This window comes from Mizuhopecten yessoensis, unplaced genomic scaffold (genome assembly GCF_002113885.1).
Source record: "Mizuhopecten yessoensis strain PY_sf001 unplaced genomic scaffold, ASM211388v2 scaffold716339, whole genome shotgun sequence".
NCBI lineage: Eukaryota > Metazoa > Mollusca > Bivalvia > Pectinida > Pectinidae > Mizuhopecten > Mizuhopecten yessoensis.
Genome location: NW_018480067.1, coordinates 304,459 through 326,598, shown reverse-complemented (window position 1 = coordinate 326,598; position 22,140 = coordinate 304,459). Strand labels below are relative to the sequence as shown.

Below are 22,140 nucleotides of genomic sequence, written 5' to 3'. Positions count from 1 at the left end.
AACACTTTCCAGGTTTTGACATTAAGGAGCAAAACTTTTCACCTTTGCTTTTCTCCTCATTATATTTTGTGCTGATCTGTTTCTCAAAGATGCTTTGTTTTTCTCGACACTTTCGTGAGTTTGACGTCAAGCAGTTCAACTTTTTACCTTTGTTTTTCTCATCGTTATCTTTTGTACTGATCGTATATTGTTTCCAGAGTTATTAAAGAATTACTTCTTTTATAATAAGGTTCAAATGGATTGTGATGATACACTTACGATACAGTGTAATGTATAAGATGTATCTGTTCTCTGCAGTTTGTGGTGCAGAGATACTTGGACGACCCAACCTTTACCATGACAACTGGGTCCAAGGATGTTGTCTCCCCTGGAGAACCAATCAGATTTCTGGTGGCCCTGGAAATCACTGCTCGTATCGGAGCGACCCTGGAGGTTGAGTTCGGTGACGGAGAACATCACAGTACAGAACTGAAGGACACCAATTCCACATCTATGGCCCTTTACTCTGACCATGGTCCGATGATGGTCGTCGCTAGCTACGGACAGGGGTGTCGCCTGCAGGTTCAGTTTGAACATGCCTATCACCGCCAGGGAACCTATCGGCCACACATGACTGTGTATAATGGCAACGATAGTGTTAACAACAGGCAACAAAATGTTACTGGAAAGTTCCAAGGGTATATACGAGTCATTAATCGGTTAAATGGTGCAAGACTTGAATCGAAGCATACCGTTGCCGTTGGACAAATTTCAAAATTTCAGGTAGAGTTAATGTCCCCTTCTTTAAATGTGTCGTACCATTGGTCGATAATGGACGAACACGACAATGACCTTGGTATGATGAACACCAGTGTTAACCATATATGGTATAACTTCTCTGAAGCCGGTGTGTATCAAGTCAGTGTTAGAGCAGCCAACATCATCAGCGAGGTCCAGACAGCGACAACTATAGTTGTCCAGGAGCCTCTCACTGACCTCCAACTGACCTGTAACCCTAAAACATGTATCAGGGTTGACCAATTGCTGCGTTGTTCAGCAACAGTTGTTCATGGTAGTAATCCAAAATTTATCTGGAAAATCCCAAACAGGCACACTATTTTGTCTTCCGTTACAAAACAACATGGTTTATCGATGGCTAATTACACATTTGACATGCGTGGTCGATTTAACATCAGTGTGCAGGCCAAGAATGATGTGAGCGACATTACCAAGTCTGTTGACAGTTTGATCTGTGTCCAGGAACCCGTCACCTGTGTCAGCATCGAGAGCTATGGACCCGTCCCCCTCGGTAGAGCGACAGAATTTGAAATCACAGTTGCACCTATGACGTTCGTCATGTTTAAATTTGAATCTGGACTTGACCGCCGTCTCTGGGAGTCTGTGACAGTTCAGCAGTTTTTACAGGACGATGGATTCTACGTTGCCTACGAGTTTGAACAGGCTGGTATCCATGATGTCACAGTGACTGCCTACAACAACGTCTCTAGTGCATCTCATTCAATCAAGGTTTTAGTCATGAGGGCGGTACCTCCTCTAGATGTCAAGGTCATTGGTGCGGCTATGGTTGGCAGGCCAACCACACTCCAGATCATCCCCAAATGTAAGTTATATGGGAAAAAAGTTCAAAAAACGATTATTTGAGATTATTAAAACCATTTAATATTTTGAAGTCTTTATTAAGTAATAATTTCTTTTCACTGATAAACCCAAGGGGAGCATAAAAATAAAAGGGGGATAACTGTGTCTCACAGATTATTTCATGATTACAGAAATAAGGAAGAGATTTTGAACTTGTGTATAGGAGCCTAATCTAAAGTTAAACAAGGTTGTATCAAGTATAAACGTGTTATCGGTAATTTGATAGTTTATAGTACATTTCTCATTTTACATGACATGAATCACCTTTCAGATAACTTGCACACAAAGAAAAACTATCAAATATCTTTTTAAATGGTAATTTGGGTGTGGTTAATAAATGCATTACACGTTTGAATGGTTTATGAGAATGTAGTGCAATTTAGAAATATTAGACAGCACTAAAAAGTGTTTTTAAAGGGAGATAATTCAATACAAGTTACTTCTATAAAGTATAAAGTGGGATAAATCCGTAAGATAAACTAAATGTAGAATGTAGAATATCTGTTTCAGGGCCATATGGTGTGACCGACAACCTAGAATATGAGTGGCACATAGATAATTATACTCTGTATGGAACTGGTTCCACCATCGTGACAACGACCTTCAACAGGCCAGGGTACCACCAGGTCAACGTTACAGCAGCAAACTTTGGTAAGTTTCCCTTGTGGTTACCGTGACAACCAGAGTAAACTAACAGCAGCTGTCCGTTTCACCAACTCCATTTGTAGATAAAGTCAGTTTCACCTTTATTTTTTTTGCAAATGAAAAAACCTGCTGATGCTACAGCTGTATCAAAGAATGAATTTTTAAGGAATTTCTTGACCTTTTGGATGACCTTATTGATAGCCTTGAACTATGTAACACCATTGATCTGCCTTAATTATAACTTGTTCTGAAAAGATTAATGGCCTTGACATTGGTGACAACCTTGACCTGTATAACTAACTTGTTCCGTGTGAAATTAATGGCCTTGACATTGGTGACAACATTGACCGTTATAACAAGCTTGTTCTAGTAAGATTAATGGCCTTGACATTGGTGACAACCTTGACCTGTATAACTGACTTGTTCTGTGTGAGATAAATGGCCTTGACATTGGTGAGAACCTTGACCTGTATAACTAACTTGTTCCGTGTGAAATCAATGGCCTTGACATTGGTGACAACATTGACCGGTATAACAAGCTTGTTCCAGTAAGATTAATGGCCTTGACATTGGTGACAACCTTGACCTGTATAACTAACTTGTTCTGTGTGAGATAAATGGCCTTGACATTGGTGACAACCTTGACCTGTATAACTAACTTGTTCCGTGTGAGATTAATGGCCTTGCCATTGGTGACAACATTTATCGGTATAACAAGCTTGTTCCGGTGAGATTAATGGCCTTGACATTTGTGACAACCTTGACCTGTATAACTAACTTGTTCCGTGTGAGATTAATGGCCTTGACATTGGTGACAACATTGACCGGTATAACTAACTTGTTCTGATGAGATTGACAGCCTTAGCCTTAATGACAACCTTGCCTTGTGTTAGAACTTAGTGATAACATGAAGTTGTGTGGTATCTTTGACGTGATGAATAGGCTTAAAGGCCAGGGGGATGGGGTATAAAAGGGAGACAACTTCAGAAAATGGATGAATATGTAAAACTTTGGCTGCCTTCACTCCAGAGAAAGATTTTCTTCAAATTCAGATTTTTCAAAACAATATTTGATACAGATTTTGTCATGGCTACAGAGTTTTTTGGTGAAGAATCTAATTATGGTTATTATTTTCTTTGCAAAAATTTAATAAGGTAATATTCCTAATGTTAAATATGGTGACAACCATGGCCTGTGTAACATCCGTGACCTTGAGGACAACCTTGACCTGTTACGAGGACAACTTTTACCAGTACAATGTATTCCTCATTTACTTGGCAGATTGTAATTATCTTGGTGACGGCTTTACCAACTGAGTAATATCTCGACCTGTGGATCTAATTTGATTTGGGAAAACAACCATGACTAGTGCTAAATCATTGACTTTGGGCAAATTTGGACAATGTTAACTTGGGATATATCCTAGACCTTAAATCTAAGGTTCAATGTAACCATGATCATACCTCATTAAATGTGAATAGTCAGGTGTTGTAGTGGTAGTGGTTGGCTCAATCGCCTTTCATGAAGACAGCTGGGTTTTGATTTCTCGAACACAGACATAAAAAGGTGGGGGGGGGGGGGGGGGGACACCTTCCCGACCAAGTGAGTGGATTTTCTCTTTGCTCCAGCTTCTTCCAATATTAAAACCCCCTGCACATTTCAACTGAACCCACAAGAGTGATTAGTAAAGTTTATAACTTTGTTTCATCATTTTTGGATAAAAAATAAAATATTTATCTAAGATTTCCAAAGTCACCTTTTCTAATCTGGTGACATGTCTGCCTAGAATTTTGCTATCCCAATGTAACAGGCATTTCACAGGTTCACTTACTAAATCTTGTATCGAGTCTTTGATATTTTTTCCCCAACACAACCTACACAAACCACCATAACAATATCTGAGTAGAACATGATGTAACTAATATCATATAAAGAAGGATGGGAGATTGACTTGTAATCAGGTAAAACTAGAGTTATCAATCTTGATCAGTCTGATGATTCATGGGAAGTGATGATCAAGTATGTAGGATGTCTCACATGAAATGATGCAACACCATATATATCATGTGAGTAATAATTAATTAACGTAAAATAAGTCGAGCGACAAGAAATTACCTTCTCAGCATGTTATACTCTCGACAAATATTATAGTACAACATCCATATGTACAAACTGGATTACCACTGACAAACTAACTCATTCACCCCTAAATTTTCATAATGAACTATTCCAACCTTTGAATTGGAAGAGTTTAAATGTGTGTTCAGGGGTAATTGAGTTAAGATGAAGGATTACTGATGAAATTCTTGTTAAGCTTTGGGTAAACAGCAAAACTCTGGTTAGAAGGTACAGATTCAGGTTTTATTTTTACGTAACAATATAAGAAATAGTGTGATAGACCCAGGAAGAGGATGTTGATGTTGGAAGGGTTTGGTTGGTCTAACAAGGTGTAAGAACATCTGTTTATCATCCCACTCCCGGCAACGTTATAAGTATGGTGAACTTCACGTAAAAGTGCAAAGAAAACAAATTATATGTGAAAGCAAAAATGTTTCAAAGTGTATTTTATCACTAAACTAAGGCATGTTTAGGTTCGAAACATTTAGACTTCAAGCAGGAATACTGAAACTGAACTTAATTTAATTTGATGAACTATTTCTGGGTTTTTTCATCAAAATTTGTTAAATGTAGCAAATTAGATAGACACTTGGGTTTGTTATCACAGTTGGGTGTTTCCTGTTTCACTGACGTGCAGTTTTAGACATACTCTAGTGTGTTATAAGAAAATTTCCGCTCCAGCTTAATGAAAAAAACTGACACTGTTACAAATCTTCTTTTAAAATTTGAAATGAAAATTATCAGCTTTTGCTAAACAGTGTGAACGTGGTGTTTGGTTTAGGGATGCCCTGATTTTAAACAGCTGTTTTTTTTCTGGGGTTAAAACTGAATGGTTCCATTGAGGTGTGCCTGTAACAAAAATTATTTATACGCTCAAATCTTGAATGAAGAAAAATGTATACCCAATTTGCGATAATTGTATCCTAGTTTTGAGAAGGGTGTTCCCTGTCTGTAGAAGTTGTGTATCTGAATATGTCATTAATTCTATGGCTATATCTAAATAATTTGTTGCAAAACCTTCAAGATATTGTACATAAAAAGTGCTTGATGTGGCAAATAGATGTTCAACCCCACCTTTATTTACAGTGAATGCCAATTCGCACATATGCAACCTTTTATAAAATCAAAAATCAAATTCATTGGCCTTGGTAATTGGATTTTTGTTATTGGAATGAAAAGTAATATCAGTGTATTTTTAGGGGATCACTTTCTGCAAGCATTTACAGAGAAATATCATTTAAGATGCAACTTACTGAATTTTTATTGCATTGTAAAGAGATATATGCCACTTAATTAAATCGTCAAAAAGCAGGAAGTTATTCTTTAATTGGGAATTTTCTTTAAAATAAAAAAAATCTTGAGACTTCAGAAACATCATTTCATAATTGAAAAAAAAAATCATGATAAAAAAAGGTTTAAACTACTTAATCTTTAAACAGGATGAATTTGTGTTTTGCTGTATCAGCATGTGTCGGGTTTAAAAATATGTCTTATGAAATATTGAGGATCTTTATGTAGGTTTAATAACATTACCACAATGATTGAAGACAGTGCATTTGTCTGCGTATATCTTTAATTTGTTAAATAACTCATTTACCCAGTGTCAACGGTGATGTCCCGGTGGAAAATCAAATTAATGAATAGCAAGACTATGGGGCAATAGTGATAAAAACGAGACAAGCTCTCTAGTGAGACAGATAAAGCTTCTGATTGATCGTAATGCATTCTCTTCAAGGTTACCACTGAGGGGAAACAATGATGTTGATTTCTGGGTAGATCAGCATCTACCAGATGAGATAATTCAGGGATGTAAGTCTTACTTTTTTTGGAGGATTTACTTTTTTTTCCATTTTTGTCATGATTTAAAAAAAAAAAAAATGGTCAAACTCATTTAAAAAAGTTTTAATAAATTTTTCTGAATTTTGTTTATTTATTACATGTTTTTGTTCTTCCATTACAAAGAATTGTTCCAAGTTATATAAATTTGAATATGGGTTTAAGAAATACTTGATGAAATAGTTTCTTTCAATATGGTCTTATACTTTCAAGATACATTGGATGCTGGCAGAATGTTGCTGGATGTTATAGCCTGACATGATGGTTTCGCAGGGGAAACTTATAAGTACCTAATTTTTTACATTAATTGCCCACTTAAACACCATCCATACAAGATGTGTATACTTATAACACAGTGCCTTACTAAGCGGAGTCAGTCTATCATTTTAGAATTGGTACTTGGCTCTTGGTACTTTGCCATTAGGATTGGCCCTTCATCATGTCTAGATACCAATAACTGGTGGCCATTTTTCTCTAAAAACTGGAAAATTCTTTCATAATCATATTTCACTTGATTTTTGACCTATATTATAGAGATACACGTGGCTTTTTTTCTAAAGTTATTTTCGGTTAGTGCCCGCCCCTCTTTAAAGTTTAAAACAGATTTGTAGCCAAACATTTTCTTCAGGTAAAAAAACCGGAAAATTAATGCATTTGAATATGTTTCGTGTCTGGTGATTGATGAAGTAGAAACGAATTGACTTTCTTAATGTCTGTACTAAAAGATACGACACAGCCGGTTTACCTAGTGACCATAAACAGACCAAAAAAAACCTCAAACCCGTGTGATGAAATCAACTTCTGCACACAGCAAAGGAACTGTGATGCACAGTGTGGCCAGACATAGCTTGGATTTTAATTAGACTGAATTAGACGCATCTTGTTATTTCATGTCAGCATCTGAAGCTGTGTCTGCTTCTGAAACAGCTTTATTGGCTACTGATGCTAGGGAAGAAGTGAATCTGCTTTGAAAAATGATGCAGGCCATATTTTCTCCCAGTCATGTTAGCTGGTAAAAATAAACATCAGATTTTTCTGTTGATTTTCACAGTTTGTGAAATATTTGAAAACGTCTGACATACTGTTCTTTTGCACTTGCTGGCTGTGATTAAAATCAATATCATTATGATATAAAGAAATGAAAGTTTATAAAATGGAAGGTTTAACTAATTTTAGATATTTTTTACGTTTTATAATTATAAGCGTTTTATACAATGTAATAGTCCTATACTATAGGGCAAAACATGGGAATTGAAAGAGCAAATGTAATGACAGAGAAATGGTATGGTATAAACATCTTTCCCAGTAATCATTATTGCTCCAGCTAGGTCAAGCGTGATTGTTTGGTCAACCTCTAATCAGTTTTCACAATTAAGGCATATGTTGAACAGAATCAACCACAGAATTGGGAAAAAATTATTTCAATTATTTGAATAAAACCAAATTGAAATTATAACAGAATTTGTGGATTCTGGGAGGTGTTGATTTATTTCCAGAATGAAAAAATTGGAGAAAAAATTCCCATTTAAATCTCTCAAGTTCAATATATTTGAATTTATGGTACACAAAATTTAATGATTTCTTTATATTAAAATAATAGATCCTGTATTTTAAAGGAAGTCATTTCAAGGGAGATAACTCAATCAAAGTTATAATGTATAAGGGAGCATAAAACCTTTAGTAATGCTGTGGGGACTGTTAACCTTAGTAAGCATTGCTGTCTACAGCTGTGTGATTCTATTAGGGACAAAACTCATTCACATGTATTATGTATAAGGGAGCATATAACCTTAAGTAATGCTGTGAAGACTGGTTACCTTAGTAAGCACTGCATTCTTCAGCTGTGTGATTTTATAAGGGAGACAACTTAATCACATGTATTATGTATAAGGGAGCATACAACCTTAAGTAATGCTGTGAAGACTGGTTACCTTAGAGAGCACTGCATTCTTCAGCTGTGTGATTTTATAAGGGAGACAACTTAATCACATGTATTATGTATAAAGGGAGCATAAAACCTTTAGTAATGCTGTGAAGACTGGTTACTTTAGTAAGCACTGCTGTCTTCAGCTGTGTGATTTTATAAGGGAGACAACTCATTCACATGTATTATGTATAAGGGAGCATAAAACCTTGAGTAATGCTGTGAAGACTGGTTACTTTAGTAAGCACTGCAGCTGTCTTCAGCTGTGTGATTTTATAAGGGAGACAACTCATTCACATGTATTATGTATAAGGGAGCATAAAACCTTGAGTAATGCTGTGAAGACTGGTTACTTTAGTTAGCACTGTTGTCTACAGCTGTGTGATTCTATAAGTGTGACAACTTAATCACATGTATTATGTATAAGGGAGCATACAACCTTAAGTAATGCTGTGGGGACTGTTAACCTTAGTAAGTACTGCTTACTACAGCTGTGTGATTCTATTAGGAAGATAACTCAATGACAAGTATTATGTAGAAAGTAGCATATACCCTTAAGTGAAGCTGTGAATTACCTGTAGTGAACACTTCTGTCTTCAGCAGTATGATTCTACTGCATCAAAGTATAATATAGTGTTTTTTGACGTTTTTATGCATGAACTATACTGTGGCTTAGCATGTATATAAATTGTACTTGATATAAAACCAATCTGAATTGTGGCTACTGAAGTACTTTTTGTTTGTAACTAATTATGATCCATCTTTGTTTTACAGTTGAGAATCGTACAAAAACATTATATGTGGATGTTGTGGAGCCATCTAGTGTGGAGTGGTATCTGTCACATGACATTGTCGTACCTATTAATGAACCTGTGGACTTCATTTTACAGGTAAGTTACTTAATAATTTTTTTATAATATCAATAATTTGTATTCCTGAAGAGGTTTTTAGGAAATAACTGTTTTTATACCATATAGAATTAAAATAGAAGCAATAAAGCATCAATTCCACCACTCTGTATCATCTGTTTGGGATGTTTATAATGTGAGGGACTGATATATAGTTGTCGTACCTGTGGACCTGTGTAAAGTTTACTGGATTGTATACTCAAGTGATTCTATTTCAACAAAGACTATGAACCAGTGAAAAAGTTAGATGAATTATACTGAACTGGTTTAAAATTAGCACAGAATTATACAAAACTGGTGTTAAATTAGCACAGAATTATACAGAACTGGTGTAAAATTAGCACAGATTTATAGTGAACTGGTATAAAATTAGCACAGATTTATAGTGAGCTGGTATAAAATTAGCACAGATTTATAGTGAACTGGTATAAAATTAGCACAGGTGTAACGGAACCTGATAGTAAATTTTGCACAGATTTATACCAAACTAGTGTAAAATTTACACAGGTTTATACTGAACTAGTGTAAATTTAGTGCAGGTGTAAACTGAACCTGTGTAAAAATTAGTACAGGTGTAAACTAAAATTAGCACAGATTTTTTCCAATCTGGCATAAAATTCTCATTAGGTAAAGATAACAATAACAAGGTCGTGCTGGTTTACCAGCTTTAATCCAACTTACTTCACATTCAATTTGTCGTCATCAGAACCTGATGGCAATCACTAATGAAAAATATAAAGCTGAATATTTTTACCATGTATGTGCAGAGATTGTGTTCCGAGACTTGTTGGGTAAATTTGGTTCATGGAGATTCAGCTAATAAAAAAAAAGTCAATGTTGGGAATATTAGTGGCATATTGTGGAGATTTTATTGTCACTTCACCCTTGGTTGTGCATCGGCAAATAACAATTCTTCCTAAAGGTTTCCAGTTTAACATTGCTGAGTGGTTGACTGTTTTAGAAGTGAAGTTCAAGCTAGATAATTGTATTGACATTATCGAGTCCTGTTCTTATATTGTACAGTGTATATATATAGTTACTGGTGAGTCCACCTCCGGTCTATTTCTGGGATTTCGTAACAAGCAAATGTGCACAATGAAGGATTGTCATTGATTTGTTTTTATTTTGTTTGACGATTTTATTGATTCTGTATCAGGTGAAATTTTCTGATTGAAATCAGTTTAAAAGCTTCAATTTCAAGTTAAAATTACTATCATTTCAACTTCATATTTGTTTTTTCCAAACGATTTAACTTATTGAGATGCAATGATAATTTAAGTCCTAAGTTTTATTAGATTTTAAAGTTTTTATATGTTTTCATTAGAATTAATGTGTTTAAATGTGTAAATTTCCCTAACAGATGTCCTAGAGAGCTAATTCTATTTTACCTTGATCTTCCAGGGTGCGTCGACGGAAGGGAACATGTTACATGTTGAGTACGATGGTCCACAGTACGTAAAACGACTTGTTGACGATGCGGACTACAGGTACGTGGACATATCAACTATATATAGAATCATATGTTTCAAAAACACAATGCTAAATCTGTAATCCAATAAATGAGTATCTTCTCACGTTAACATGGGTTAAGGTTGTAAAAATTTGTGGTTGGATACAATGAGTACAAGTCTATGAATTAGTTTCATTCAAATTGAAAAGGGGCAGCAGTGGCCAAGTGGTTAAGGGGGCCGCAGTGGCCAAGTGGTTAAGGGGGCTGCAGTGGCCAAGTGGTTAAGGGGGCTGCAGTGGCCAAGTGGTTAAGGGGGCCGCAGTGGCCAAGTGGTTAATGGGTCCGCAGTGGCCAAGTGGTTAATGGGTCCGCAGTGACCAAGTGGTTAAGGGGGCTGCAGTGACCAAGTGGTTAAGGGGGCCGCAGTGGCCAAGTGGTTAAGGGGGCTGAGTGGCCAAGTGGTTAAGGGGGCTGCAATGGCCAAGTGGTTAAGGGGGCGCAGTGGCCAAGTGGTTAAGGGGGCCGCAGTGGCCAAGTGGTTAACGGGGCTGCAGTGGCCAAGTGGTTAAGGGGGCTGCAGTGGCCAAGTGGTTCAGGCGTCTAACATTCTGCTACCACTAGTCCTCCACCACTGGGTCGCGGTTTCAAGGCCTACGTGGGGCAGTCGCCAGATACTGGCTGTTTGTCAGTGGTTTTTCTCCCGGAACTCCGGCTTTCCTCCACCACATAAACCTAGCATGTCCTTAAATGACCATAGCTGTTAATAGGACGTTAAACACAAACATTTGAATTGAATCTGTATTTTCCTTTTCAATATACCTGTCTATTCCAGATTAAATAAGGTGGTCCCAGTGTTGCTTGCATTACACAGGGGCCAACAGACTTGGTTTTCTTGCAGAGTTTAAGATAAATTTGTTCACCTCTGAAATTTCATAATAGACTATTCCAACCTTTGAATTGGAAGAGTTCAAATGTGTCTTCAGTGGTGAATGAATTCAGCTTCCTTGTAAATAGGCAATACATTTTTCCAGTTCAGAAATTTTAGAGTTAGAAAAAAATGAAAAAACGGATTGCTTCTTATTCCATTCAATCAGTCACTTCCTATGTATTGTTGGCGAGACATTCCTAGCAGGTTTTTATTCAAAAGCCAGAACAGAAAAAAATAGAGGAAATTGCTTCATATATCTGTCTCAAGAAAAAAACGTATAAAATTTGTAGTGCCTTCTAATTGTGGTCAGATTGTTAGATAAGATGTTTGTGAATTGCATGGGAAAAAGCTGTGAGAAAGTTGTATGTACATAGCTGTATAGGAATGTAATTGGGTGAAAGGTCTGTCTGAAGAATTGGAGCCTGTTAGCTGTTTTTATATGTCGACTGTTTACATGTCAAATACCTTAACATTAGATCACTGCCTGTTCTGTATACACTTGTCAACCAGAAATGTACCTTACAAACTTGTCAATGAAACAGTGCTTTATTTCTTCAGAATTTCGTAAAAATCTATCAATGGTATAAAATGTCATGTTACCATGGCCATTCTGTTCTTGTAAGTGAATGTGACTTGCAGTAAAAAAAATGATACAAACACTGTTTGTGATGTTTTAAACTGATTCATATACACTGTGTAATATTATATACACTGTCTGTGATCCTTAACTGAATCATATACACTGTCTGTGATGATATAAACTGAATCATATTGACTGTCTGTACTATTATATACACTATCTGTGTTTATAAACTGAATCATATTGACTGTCTGTACTATTATATACACTGTCTGACATAATATAAACTGATTCCATTACACTGTGGTTAATATTATATATACTGCCTGAATACAAAGAAAACAGGTTCTTATTGATGCAATTTACTTTTTAAACCTTTTTCAATGTTTTTGAGATCAAATGAAGTTATTCATTGCACGAGAATGAAAAGTCCAGACTTTCTTTATTGTAAATAGAGATTTAGGTAGGTAACATGCTGTCTAGCTCTGCAGGATTCCGGGTATTGACAATGAATAGAGATTTAGGTAGTTAACATGCTGTCTAGCTCTGCAGGATTCCGGGTTTTGACAATAAATAGAGATTTAGGGAGGTAACATGCTGTCTAGCTCTGCAGGATTCCGGGTATTGACAATAAATAGAGGTTTAGGTAGGTAACATGCTGTCTAGCTCTGCAGGATTCTGGGCATTGACAATAAATATAGATTTAGGGAGGTAACATGCTGTCTAGCTCTGCAGGATTCTGGGCATTGACAATATATAGAGATTTAGGTAGGTAACATGCTGTCTAGCTCTGTAGGATTCCGGGCATTGACAATAAATAGAGATTTAGGTAGGTAACATGCTGTCTAGCTCTACAGGATTCCGGGCATTGACAATAAATAGAGATTTAGGTAGGTAACCAGGGTTGCCAACCTCTTAGGAGTCCAGTGTGGGAGATCTCCCTCCACTGGGTTTTACAATGTGTGAGACTTTTGACGGTGTCGCGGCGTAACGTCGTTTTGGGTGTTAAGATAACATTTACAAATGTATTGAACAAATCCTGGCTTTCTCTGACTACTATAACATCTGCATTGTTGATATTTTCTCTTCAAGATCTTTGTAGGAAAATAAAACAAAACATTTTTTGCAGCTATATAAAATATTTTTATATATCACACAAAAAAAACCTGACATCAGTTATGCAACATATTATATAATCAAAGGCCTTTCTGGCTACTATTCTAAGCAATAAATAACAGTTAGACCCTTAGCATTTATACAACGTTTGCAATCCGATTTGTTGCATGATTATGTATTAGACTACCTACGTACTTTGTCTATCCAACATGCCAAAGCACTTCCCGAAACTCTTTTTTTTTTTCATCGCATCAGATTAAAATTGTTTATTACTACAAGTCTCTGGTGTGTTAAATCATATACGCCACTTTACTGCAAAAAATAACTTCGAACTTTTCATCAGCCATCAGCGACTGTCTGTTCGTGATTCAAGAATCGTTTTCTCTTAATATTTGTGAAGGCAGGACCTAAAAACAATCTCCTAATACACGACGATATTATTAGTAAAACTTTCTTTTTCTGTGCGATAGGTACGTTCAATATTAAGTTTACGAGTGAAAACAACTTGATTGACAGGTTTTATGTCCGCTTCACTACCGAGTAGTATCCAGCAGACGATTGTGAAAACAACTCACCTTACGATATATTTACATTCGTTTCCACCGGATGTAAAGCGACACCTCGCGCCAGCTTACTTCCAAAGCACAACGCTGCAATAACAGTTATTCCCCTTTGTACGACCCAAGCTAAAAATTGCCGATTTATGGCTTCGCGTGGGATAGAGGGAGAATATTTTGGAATCCGTGAGATTTATGGCTCACGTGGCGTGAGACATGATTATGCGTGAGTAAGGTCGTCTCAGCGTAACGATTGCGTGAGATTTTGTCTCACGCCGTGAGAGTTGGCCACCCTGGGTAACATGCTGTCTAGCTCTGCAGGATTCTGGGCATTGACAATAAATAGAGATTTAGGTAGGTAACATGCTGTCTAGCTCTGCAGGATTCCGGGTATTGACAATAAATAGAGATTTAGATAGGTTACATGCTGTCTAGTTCTGCAGGATTCCGGGCATTGACAATAAATATAGATTTAGGGAGGTAACATGCTGTCTAGCTCTGCAGGATTCCGTGTATTGACAATAAATAGAGGTTTAGGTAGGTAACATGCTGTCTAGCTCTGCAGGATTCCGGGTATTGACTTCCTTCCGCTCATTCTTTTCTACAACTTTACTAGGCAAGAAATCCAGAAAAACAAACAATGTTTCGAAAGTTGCCTTTCTGTGTTGGTTGACATGTTCGCTGTACTGAACAAATTTCAAAAAGGAGGTGGATTTACATGGTATTTTGCGATGGAAAGGAGATTTCCTCAGTTGGTTAAACCAACAGGAAGCAGCACCTACTACAACCCTTATCTTATAAACGCACGTTTTAAACCTGTCTGATTCACATGTTTGTGTTTCTTTTTCTACCAGCTTCCGTTAGTCTAGAGTTTGCGTAAGGACGATTACACGGAACTGACATTTCAAAGTTCTTAATTTGTGTTATCTTTTTACAGTTTATAAGCAATGAAAAAATGAGCTGTTCAGTGATTGTTTGGACAATGCTTTTTGCAAGATATGTACACTTGCTGGTGTTTAGTTTCTTAAAAATTACTTATTTTCCAATAATATGCTAATTATTATTATCATTATTATTGATAGAAAGAGATGACCATTGATATGTAAAACCTGCTGATTTAGTGAAAGTTTAAAGGCTGTATGATAGGATTGTTTCAAATCACCTTCAGAAGTTTGTTCTAATGAAATCATGCTTGTTATATATATTTAAAAAAAAAAATTCATGCTTGTTATATATATTTAAAAAAAATAAAATCAAGCTTGTTATATATATAATTAAAAAAAAAAAATCAAGCTTGTTATAAATATTTAAAAAAAAATAAAAGCAAGCTTGTTATATATATTTAAAAAAATAAAATCAATCTTGTTATATACATTTAAAAAAATAATTCAAGCTTGTTATATATATTAAAAAAAAAAAATCAAGCTTGTTATATATATTTAAAAAAAAAAAAATCAAGCTTGTTATATATATTTAAAAAAATAAAATCAAGCTTGTTATATTTGTTCCTGTTTGAAGTCACGAACTGGCAATACACACAAACCTTCATTAGGCAGTTCCTGTTTATTTTTCAGATGGAGCCAAGAATTTGCTGAAGCAGGCTTGTATCAAACTGTTGTAACTATGGCAACCGACAAAGCTGGCTCAAACACCATAGACAGCCTCGTGTTGGTTCAAGAGAGGATCACCGGGCTGCAGTTGACTGGGCCACAGATGATCAAAATTGAAATGTAAGGTTCACATTTTTTTTTTGCAAATTACTCCTGTCAATTTACTTCTTAAGGCCAAACAAAATTGATTACTTGGTTCTCAGGCACGCGCGCATTTCATGGCACCGTGCTCATTGCCGACTTTATTGTGAAAGAAAAAAAAAAAATGTTTGAATAAAGGTAACGATTGAGATACAGGCAAGCGTTAAAATGATTATGACTTATTAGTCTTGTGTACAAATGGCGCTCATTACGGTACAAATAAGGAATGGGGGGTTTGTGATCCTCGTCTGGAACATCGTGGGGGGATTTTCGGAGGCTTGCTCTATGACGTAATTAATTTTATTTGGCCCTACTTGAGGAAATTTTGAATATTTTTAGCTTCAAACTGAAGTCTACAATATTCAATATTTCTATGATATATTATTTTATAAGTCATTATTCTATTTATGAAAGGTGATTCCTCTAATGTTTGGAAAGACAAACCATGAGTTATTGGCCTGTTTTGATTTTGACGAAAGCTTTAAAGCTGTCTTTGAAGTGTTGCCAATCTGCAAAGGACGAGTTATTAATGTTCGTTGTAGATAAAATGGAACTCGCCTGTTTTATACAGGAATATATATATAAATTTAATTTCACACAAATTTATTTGTGTTGCTCTCTACCTTGTCCTGATTTGTATAATTCCTTTCGCTGTGAAACTTCTGTATGTTACACACTGTAGGTAAACTAGAATCAGACTTTGCATCATGATACAATAGTATCAAATTCACATTAAATTGGCATCAGGCGTTAAAAAATGCTACAGGTGAGCCAAGTTTCTGGTTTAGAGTGTTTGTACTTTGGGTTGAAGAGTATCATAGGTATAGAATTATATCTTCAATTTCAAGATAAATATTGACCTGACGGAGTAAGAAGATTGAGAAATGTGTTGGATTTTACCGGGTAGTAGAGCCGTGCACTTTGAGAGGTGAATTAAGACCAGGAGATTTTTTGGGGTTTGTGACATCAAAGGACAAACTTTAGGGAGGATCTGAAATTATTCCTCCCCATCATTGCACTTTTAAATGAGGTCATTGCAGAGACGAGAAAGGTCAGCAGATTGAGATTTTATTACTGCGACAGCATGCATTGGTGATGTGAGAGTTGGATTCCGCATTAGAATGAAACAATCATTATCCTTTATTGAAATGTTGTGTATCCGTGATATTCTGTTTCCTTCCTCTTCATGTTTTTAATAATTGAAATTGCTGCCGCAACAAAAGATGAATGATTTTTTTATTATATAATATCAAATCACTATTTCGTGATGGAATATTTTAGAATTTTTAGCTATTATTTTCCAATTTAGAAATTTCAATTTATGACGTCTTATCTTTTTGATGATTTGTGTGCTATACAGATGTTGTTTTAGATTAAAACAATTATGATAAACATTGCTTTATAGTTAAATTATCAGGTCTTAAAACTAGTTATTTTTCAACTGCCCTGCATGGTTCAATAAATAAATAACTTAATGGTTAGCTGAATATCTTTTTTAAACAGTAGAAACCTGTGTTTATTGTTCACTAATGTAAGACTTTTATGTGACGAACACCAAATTGGGAGGACTGAAAATAAAAATAAAAAGAATTCTAAGGTTTGGAGTCTCTGTAAAAATGTACCAGATAACAGAGCTGTGAGTGTATACTAATCGTCTTTCGTGATTCCACACATGGAAACCTAGAGGAAAGATTCCTGCCATCCCTTTCCTCAGCTATGTGAGTGTTTATAAACACACAAGTGTTGTATAATCCAGAATGTTCTTGGTAAAATAAGTCACCTCTAACATCTTTAGCTAGCCAGACCTTGAGTTCAATCTGACTCTCTCCGTGTGTAAATGGGAGGAATACTCCATGGTTGTCTTGATATCGACTTATCCTGTTGTATCTTTTTCTTAACGCATTCACCCCTGAAGACTCATTTGAACTTTTCCAATTCAAAGGTTTGGATAGTTCATTATGAAATGTCAGGGGTGAATGAGTGAATTACTGGTGTTTCTGTACAACAGTATTGCTTGATATAAGCCGGGGCAAGTACTGAAAAACATTAAAAAAAATCCAAAAGTATTGTCTGATTCTCTTTTGATAACAAGTATTTAGCTTTGTTGTCCTTATCAGCAAAAGCATTGTTTTACAGATTATTATGTCTCAACTTTTCCCTTTTTGATACGTCTGTCTATGACGGGTCGTTATGGCTATATGACGAGTCGTTATGGCGTGGCATCGTCTGGACAGCCAAGTAAAAGGTACTTAAATCAGGTACCCTCTCTCGTTATATACAATTACGGCCATCCATTCATTTTCATGCCATACCTCGAATTGGTGTGGGGCATATAGTGTTACCATGGTCCATATGTACGTTGGTAGGGTTAAGTTCTTGTGTATAGGCGAGTTATGGGCAAAGTGATGCTGACTGGGGTCACCCACTTCCACAACTTCACATGCTTATGTGCTTTTGTGAGTAGAACATGATGCAAACAATTTTAGTGACCTTGACTTTTGTCCTTGACCTTGCTCTGTGATCTTCGTTAATATTTTATGTTTAGGTCAGTTATTGACAAAGTACTCCAGCTAGGGTCACATGCTGCTTCAATGCTATTAATAGTATGCTCCTCTATGAATACAGCATTTTGTATGACCTTTCGTTACCTTGACCTTTAAACTCAGCCTCTGTGACCTGTCTTTGGTTCTTAAGTGTACGTGGGAGCTGGGCAAACGTGTCTTGCAGACACATTTCTTGTTAATTAATACCAAAGTTTTGTTAAGAGCATTATAAACTTCCTTATGATGGGCATTTATACCGTTCCATATCCGATGAGTTTTATTGTTTTATATCTGTATTTGTTACCTACATCTAATCTACTTGTACCTTGTCTAGAAATTGACAGAAATCATTATACTAAAAGATTAATTTCTAAGGGCTTTTAAGATTCAATGTTTATCAGGCTTGCCTACAGTCTGATGGAAGTGACATAAGAAAACTTTCACAGACAGGATGGTTTATACAAAATTAGTTCGAACTAAGATCCTCAAAGGAAAATGGGGACATTTTTGATGTATTGGCTTCGTATTAAAATAGTAGCATGTCGAGTGGAAATGATCTCAGATAAGTGTACTTGATATATTGTATATCTATAACATTTTATAATATCATTCAAAAGCCTTGATTAGGTTTTGTATTTATATATATATGTGTGTGTGTGTGTGTGTGTGTGCTTTCTGTAGGTAAAACAGCATTGATCCCAGGATGCAAGCTTTTATGTTTTGGTTCACTTTGACTTTTGGCAGTTTTGATTTTGTTAGGCATTATCAAATGGAGACGAACCGCGGTGTATAAAGTTTGCTATTCTGATATTTCCTTCTAAACACACTTTCTTGGCTACAGCCATCTGCCAGACCCCTACAAACACCATATGTCTGCGTAATGGGGAGGTAGGAAAAAAAGTAGAGAAAATGTATACATCTTTAATGCTTGCTGAACGTTTCATGCTTCTGCAAGAATCAGAGAAGTACGTCATGAATGAATCAGCTCCCCTTCCCCCTCCCTGAAACGTCTACCTGAAACGAGCCTCCAAATACCATTACCGCAGAACCCTGGTGCCACACTTATTCTGCTTACGGATTCCGTGTCTGTAATTAGGGCATATTGCTTATTATTCCACCAGCATGGCTAATTATTATTTAAGCTTTTTTTTTTTACCTCGGTACAGTTGTAAATTGCATAAAATGGAACCTGTGCAAATGACTGTGGTAGTGACAGGGATGTTCTACGGAGCGCTGTGTGTCTCTCTCTGGTTAGGGTTGTGTATGATACTACAAGTGATTAACTTTACCAGTATAGTAAACACTGTAATTAGTGCAAAACCAAATATCTTGTCGTCATCAATTACGATCTGCGAGGGTTTGTTGTTGTAGTCAATTACGGCACAAGATAGTTTGTACTTTGTGATTTGTCCGTCCCTAGCTTGTTACCTAGCTTGTTACGTGGGAAACCTTTCCCATCACACCTGATAATCAAGTCTGAAATGATCTTGTTATCTTTTATTGACACGGTTATGTTGTTTCTGGTCCCAATAGGTAGTTATTAGGACAAGTCTAACACACGCGTAATTGACTATGTTCAAGTCTACAATGAAGAAGGTCTTGTCTTAAGAAAGTAATACACTGAGGTATCATTCTGTATTAGTATAAACCACCCTTGGCCTTCAGGATCAAATAAACTTTGCAAGAAATGGTCATTAACTCATACACACCTGAAATTTCAAAATGGGCTATTCCAACATTTGAATTGGAAGAGTTTAAATGTGTCTTTAGAGGGGAAGAGCTCAAATGTGTTTTCAGGGGTAAATGAGTTAATGCAGATGTTTTGGTTCATTCAAATTCAATATGGCCGGCATGGTCTTTGACTTTGACTTTCGTTTTCAAATTCTTTTCTAGTTCAGAAACAAAAGTATTACTCGGTAGTAATACAGGCCCTAATACAGGCCCCATGGGCCTTTTTTGTATACAATTATTTTTTAAACGTAATTTGGTATCTGGAATTTTCCATATGTGTGTTGCCGATCTCTTTGTTTGAAGGGGTGAGTGCATAGTTTTATTCAGGGGTTTGGTTTGATGCAGCGGATGTGTGGTTTCATTAAGGAGTTAAGGCTATATGCTGTTGTTTTTATGATGTATATCTTCTTTTTAAAAGAGTTAATCCATTTCAAGACACCTGTAAACAATCAGCTGTCAACATCTTTGAAAAATGCCTAAAAATACTGGATTTAGTGTTTACTATAATTCATTACTTATTAGAATAATGTTTTTAGTTATTTTTTAAAAGAAATAAAAAAATGAGAATCCTGATATGTGAGATAGATTAGGCAAGCATGTATATCCGAAAGGAAGAATTGAGGTTTATTCTCCGGCAGACAACTTGTTTGTGTGTCAATCTTGTCCTGACTTTATATATTATGGGCCTTTAATTACAAGCCTGGTGCAGCTATGAACATTAAATGGTCCATATGTTAGCGGTGGAAACCAGGCGACAAACTTTACTGGTACAGAGGGCAAGCCAAGTTTATTGTCAACAGAATTAGCAAGTTGTGACTCTGTCAGATGAGGAATTGGCATGTTTGCCCTATTTCATGTTTTGCAGAGGTGATAAAATAGTTGATGACATGAAAAATCGATTTAAAATATTTTTTTCCATCTTTGTGATCTTTTTTCCAGCTTCGTGGGTTGCCATCAGTAAGAAAGCAATGTTTCCATCAGAAGGACATTTCCTATTTAAAAAAGGTTTCCATTTGATTGTTACACTTTGACTTTATATGTTTTAACATTACAACAAGCAAACACAGATTTTGGTTCATTAGGTTTTTAACAGGTATTTAGCCTACATTTTAAAGCATAATTAAAGTTAAAAGGTTGAGAGAAAACATCACATAGAAATCAATAGGTTGATAACGCTTTGTCCTGTAAGGTACTTTTTTAGGTAGATAACGCTATGTCTTTTAAGGTACTTGTTGAGGTAGATAATGCTTTGCCTTGTGAGGTACTTTTTGAGGTTGATAACGCTTTGTCTTGTGAGGTACTTTTTGAGGTTGATAATGCTTTGTCTTGTGAGGTACTTTTTGAGGTTGATAATGCTATGTCTTGTAAGGTACTTTTTGAGGTTGATAATGCTTTGTCTTTTGAGGTACTTTTTGAGGTCGATAATGCTTTGCCTTGTAAGGTACTTTTTGAGGTTGATAATGCTTTGTCTTGTAAGGTACTTTTTGAGGTAGATAATGCTTTGTCCTGTAAGGTACTTTTTGAGGTTGATAATGCTTTGTCCTGTAAGATACTTTTTGAGGTTGATAATGCTTTGTCTTGTTAGGTACTTTTTGAGGTTGATAATGCTTTGTCCTGTAAGGTACTTTTTGGGGTTGATAATGCTTTGTCTGGTGAGGTACTTTTTGAGGTAGATATTGCTTTGTCCTGTAAGGTACTTTTTGTGATTGATAATGCTTTGTCCTTTAAGGTCCTTTTTGAGGTAGATAAGGCTTTGTCCTGTAAGGTACTTTTTGGGGTTGATAATGCTTTGTTTTGTAAGGTACTTTTGAGGTTGATAACGCTTTGTCATTTACGGTACTTTTTGAGGTTAATAATGCTTTGTCTTGTAATGTACTTTTTGAGGTTTATAATGCTTTGTCTTGTAAGGGACTTTTTGAGGCTGATAATGCTTTGTCTTTTGAGGTTATTTTTGAGGTTGATAACGCTTTGTCATTTACGGTACTTTTTGAGGAAGATAATGCTTTGTCCTGCAAGGTACTTTTTGAGGAAGATAATGCTTTGTCCTTTCAGGTACTTTTTGAGGGCGATAATGCTTTGCCTTGTAAGGTACTTTTGAGGTTGATAACGCTTTGTCATTTACGGTACTTTTTGAGGATGATAATGCTTTGTCCTTTCAGGTACTTTTTGAGGTTTATAATGCTTTGTCTTTTGAGGTTATTTTTGAGGTTGATAACGCTTTGTCATTTACGGTACTTTTTGAGGATGATAATGCTTTGTCCTTTAAGGTCCTTTTTGAGGTAGATAAAGCTATGTCTTGTAAGGTACTTTTTCAGGTTGATAATGCTTCGTCCTTTAAGGTACTTTTTGAGGTAGATAAAGCTATGTCTTGTAAGGTACTTTTTGAGGTTGATAATGCTTTGTCTTGTAAGGTAC

General features: G+C 35.9%; 1 protein-coding gene across 4 annotated transcripts in view; it reads left to right on the top strand.

Annotated features, from left to right (window-relative positions):
* LOC110443309 overlaps positions 1-22,140 on the top strand; it is a 365,314-nt gene that overhangs the window by 182,148 nt on the left and 161,026 nt on the right. For all 4 annotated transcript variants that reach the window (XM_021487458.1, XM_021487457.1, XM_021487459.1 and 1 more), the window contains 5 exons: positions 298-1,600; positions 2,149-2,289; positions 8,936-9,051; positions 10,471-10,556; positions 15,275-15,430. In XM_021487458.1, coding sequence (XP_021343133.1) covers positions 298-1,600; positions 2,149-2,289; positions 8,936-9,051; positions 10,471-10,556; positions 15,275-15,430 — 1,802 coding nt within the window. The remainder of the gene's footprint in view (positions 1-297; positions 1,601-2,148; positions 2,290-8,935; positions 9,052-10,470; positions 10,557-15,274; positions 15,431-22,140) is intronic.